This window comes from Beta vulgaris, chromosome 5, assembly GCF_026745355.1.
Source record: "Beta vulgaris subsp. vulgaris cultivar EL10 chromosome 5, EL10.2, whole genome shotgun sequence".
NCBI classification, from domain to species: domain Eukaryota; kingdom Viridiplantae; phylum Streptophyta; class Magnoliopsida; order Caryophyllales; family Amaranthaceae; genus Beta; species Beta vulgaris.
The window spans coordinates 41,439,708-41,443,786 of record NC_079206.1 but is presented as its reverse complement, the minus strand read 5'-3'; the positions used below and the strand labels follow the sequence as shown (position 1 = coordinate 41,443,786).

Genomic DNA, 4,079 nt, shown 5'->3' with positions numbered 1-4,079 from the left:
AGAAAGAAAAAGCGAACAACGGAAGATCGAAGAGAGAGAAGAAAGAAAGAACAGAGAAGTGGGAAACCAGAAACGAAGAAATAAAGAAGCGAAGAAAAAGAAGAAAGAAACTGACCGGCGGTGGGGCTCCGGCGAGTTCGAAGCTCCTGTCGGCCGTCAGGTAAGTTCTCCTCTTCTTCTCTTTTTCTCTTCGCGTTCGAATTAGGGTTTCTCTATACTTGTGTTAGCTTTGCGTAGCAGATAAGTGTATTATTTAATCATTTGAGATTTTCTGAGGTTGGCTGGGGCTAATCTTTGATGCTGGGTCATTTTCGTGAAACAACATCTTTTCAGTCTTTGAATTTGAGCTCAGATGAAGGTGTTTGAGGTCGATGCTCACACAATCACTCTTTCCCTCTTCATCGACGTCACTAATTCAAAGTAGGTTTCTTTCTATCTCTCTCTCTCTATCTATCTATCTATATATAATATTATAACTTAGAGTTGGGAATCATAAATGAAAACAAAATGACATCTATATGACCTGCTTACTTTGAAGCTTTCAAGATCTACTGAGTGTTTGCTGTTTCTAGAGTGCTATGGTGCATTCACTTACTTCCTCAAAGTGAAAATTATACGCATTTGAATTTACCCTTTTTTGATTGGCAATTGACTAGGAAGAGGAACCTATCACAAAATTTAAGGTGGATTAAAGTGATAATGTTGTGAAATCTGGCCGAATCAGTACAAGGCTACTTTCTAGGATATGAAATGCTGTAAACTAGTTGAATGGACAGGGATTTTGTTTTTTGTGCGAAGGTTATATATTGCGGTAGGTGATCCCTAAGGAAGATGTGTTACTGTGTAGGTGCCGCCTTTGTTAGCAAGAAGTAATATACCGCCTCTTCTCTTTCTGTGCAGTCTTTTGGTTTCAGTCGGGCTGGTTCAAAGATGTCCTGGTAGCATGGAATATATATGGATCAGGGAAATGTGTTAGCTAGTTCCCCTTGCCTATGTGCAGATGCACATGAAAAGTGAGCTTGTAGATTTTGTTAGGGTGTAGTTTGTTTATAAAAGAATGCGAATTGACTCAAACTATTAAGTTTGGACGATATTAGCTTTCCTTACTTTTCTTTTTTGAGAGGAAAGCGGGAACCATATTATTAAGCTAAATCAAGTTCGACCAAAGTAGAGATACGTTGGGGAAAATAGCTTAGAAACAACCTCATAATCTAAGTTAAAATTCCGCCGTGCCATTAAATTTGCTACGATATTTCCCGCTCTCTTCACATGACTACACTTAAAAGCAGAGGAAGATTTACGAAGTGCAATAGTATCCTCACATAGGAGAAAGATTGGGGGAACCCCCCATGCTCTTGAGAAATGGCAGTAGCAACCTCCAATGCATCACATTCCAGCCAAACCTGTGTGTAACCCATTTGACGAGCACGAGCCAACATCACCCCATATCTAGCAGCAGCCTCTGCTATTCGAGCCTCCCAACACACCTCAAGCTTCTTTGCTGCAGCAGCAAGTAGGACTCCATTGCTATCCCGATAGCACAGTAGGGGAGCTTTGGCTCCCACAAACTTTCTTTGTGAATTCTATATATTCTTCCACCATTCTACAAAAACCAGCACCAATGTGAATAGGCGAGGGTGAGAGATTTTTAAATAGCACCTTATTTCTACATGTCCATGCTGCCGACGCATTTGTAGCACAAGTACGCAGCAAAGCACCTGCTTGAGTCATAATTGCGAGCAACCACTTTGCCTTTCACCTGCTACCTTAGTTTCTCCAACAATTTGAAACTTCAGAGTGCCATATCTAGACTTCTTAAGACATGCTCAAAGCCTCAAAGGGGTTTAACATCAGCTGTATCAAGGAAACTTCACAAGAGCTCATTAGTACATGTAATCTGTTCAAAGCACTCCAAATCTGCACTGCTCTGAGGTCTTGTCTGTATCAGGCTTTAATGATGTTTTCTTCTATTTGCACTTACTAGGCCTTAAGATGATGAAAATGGAATGGTTTTAGATTGCTGTAATGTTTGCACCAACTGTCCTGTTCTAGTTCTTATGAAGATATACCATCTGCAAATATTATGCCATTTTTCTATGCCTGTGTTTACAGGGAACTTTTGGATTCTATGCAAGCTGGAAACTTGAAGCCAGAAGTTGCGTTTCTCAATGCATCTCTTGTGAGCTTCTCTAAACTACTGCTACATCTATAATTTTCTGTTTATAGTGGGGTTTAACACCTTTTTCTAAAAAGAAATTTAATTTGTTATATTTCTTGAAACAGATTCCTGATGTCTTCCCTGTTCTGGCAGCTGCCCACAAGGCTCTTCTGTCAAAAGCGCGGGAGTCTCTAACAACAAGGACTCTTCATTCTGAGCTAGTTTACAATTATTCAGGATCTAAGCATGTAATCATCTTTGTTCCTAAACAGTAAACACTACCAATGCGGCCCTATGACCTTCTGTATCTAAAGTGTTAATGTCAATAGATTACAGAGTCTTTAAAAAGGTGTGGCATCTCTGATAGTTGTTCATATGTCCTTGCTGCATGCTTCGATGCTTCAGTAGATGAGGTGAGCTATTATATATTTCTATTAAGTGGTGGTGCTGAAAAATTCAACATGACGCAATTGATCTTAGATTCGAATTTTCGTAGATGAAAGCCATGCAAGACATCATCAAGGGAAAGGAAATTGATTTGGAAGAGTTGGCAGGGAAAGCAAGTCAAGGCCAAATTCTAAAGGTAGGCTACTTTATGCTTGATAAATCACTCAACACCTATAGCTATCTCCGTTCATGTAGTTTCTATAGCTATCTTTGCTCGTGTGGTGGCTAACACATTTGATCTATGTCCAGCTCTTCAAAATTTCCAGCCTAGAATTGGGGGTAGGCACACTTGCAGATGCCATTACATGTCGAATTGCTGCTCGTGATGCTTTGTGAAGAAAGGGAGCTCTAGAGCTGTTTTTGTGAGAATGCATGCATGATGCTTGCAGCTTTTCTATTTATCAACTTTTATTGCAAACTTCTCACATAAGTTGGGGGTGTTACAGCCTCAAAGTCATCGACGAGCCTGTTCTACCAGTGAATTCCTGATTTCCTTAGTCCTTCACCCGACAGAGAAGAATTGGGCGTCGATTTTGTCGCTTCTTATTGTCTTCATCTTCATCTAAGGGTGTTCTATTTGGGAGAATCTCCTCAGAAACTCTGAACCTCGCTGCTGATTGGTTGACGAACAACATCTTCCACTGCAACGAGCTAAGTCTTAGGTTCCTCTATAGATTTTCTTTTTAATTTTAGTTTTAATTTAATGTTTAATTTTTCAGTTGATTGTCTTTTAATGTAGTTTGGGGTGTTTTGAATGTTACTAGTTAATTGGTTTAGCTGTTAGGCGTTATATTTTTTTGGTCTTTGTTATGTTTTGGAAATCAGTGTTACTTGTTTGTGTTTGTGCTTGTTAGTCTCATCATGGAGTCAGAATATTGGAAACTCGGGTTTCAAAAGTTGGGGATAGAGTTTGAATTGCACGTTATGAAATTGAGAACTTTTGATGGTTCTTCCTCTGTTGCTTATAGAATGGGCTTGTGATCTAAAGGAAATGGGTTATTGCTACTTCAATCAATAGGAGTTTTGTGCTGCCGCCTTGATTTATGAAACAATTATGGATTCTGTTATGGGATAACTGTCGCTGGAGACTTTGCAAGAACCTAAAGTCACCATCTTGATTATGAGTTGTTTTTCAGACCTTTCAGCTTGTGAGCTCAAGCTTCATAACTACGACGTCATTTTTCAATTCTCTGTCATATTGACTATTGACTGCAAGAACACCAAGAGCTGCTACAAGAGAGGCCAAGCATATGCTAGGATAGGTGAAATTCAGGAAGCTCTTTCAGATCTTCCTAAAGCATCAATATTCGAACCTTTTGATACAACTATCAAAGTAGAAATTTCAAACCTTCTTCAAACTCAAGGAAACCAACATGAGCATGTGGTTTCTACCAAAGGTGTATGTTCATGATGAATGTACCAACCCAGTCCGCTCTTTGACTAAAGAGAGTCAACTAATAGGGACTTTCGATCC

At 39.5% G+C, this 4,079-nt stretch overlaps 1 protein-coding gene across 1 annotated transcript; it reads left to right on the top strand.

Annotated features, from left to right (window-relative positions):
* LOC104908260 (uncharacterized) lies at positions 1-3,555 on the top strand. The gene is made up of 7 exons (XM_010697352.4): positions 1-160; positions 334-420; positions 2,113-2,179; positions 2,284-2,406; positions 2,488-2,571; positions 2,655-2,741; positions 2,855-3,555. The coding sequence occupies exons 2-7, from the start codon at positions 353-355 to the stop codon at positions 2,939-2,941; spliced, it is 516 nt and encodes a 171-aa protein (XP_010695654.1). The 5' UTR covers positions 1-160; positions 334-352; the 3' UTR covers positions 2,942-3,555.
* The last annotated feature ends 524 nt before the right edge of the window (positions 3,556-4,079 follow it).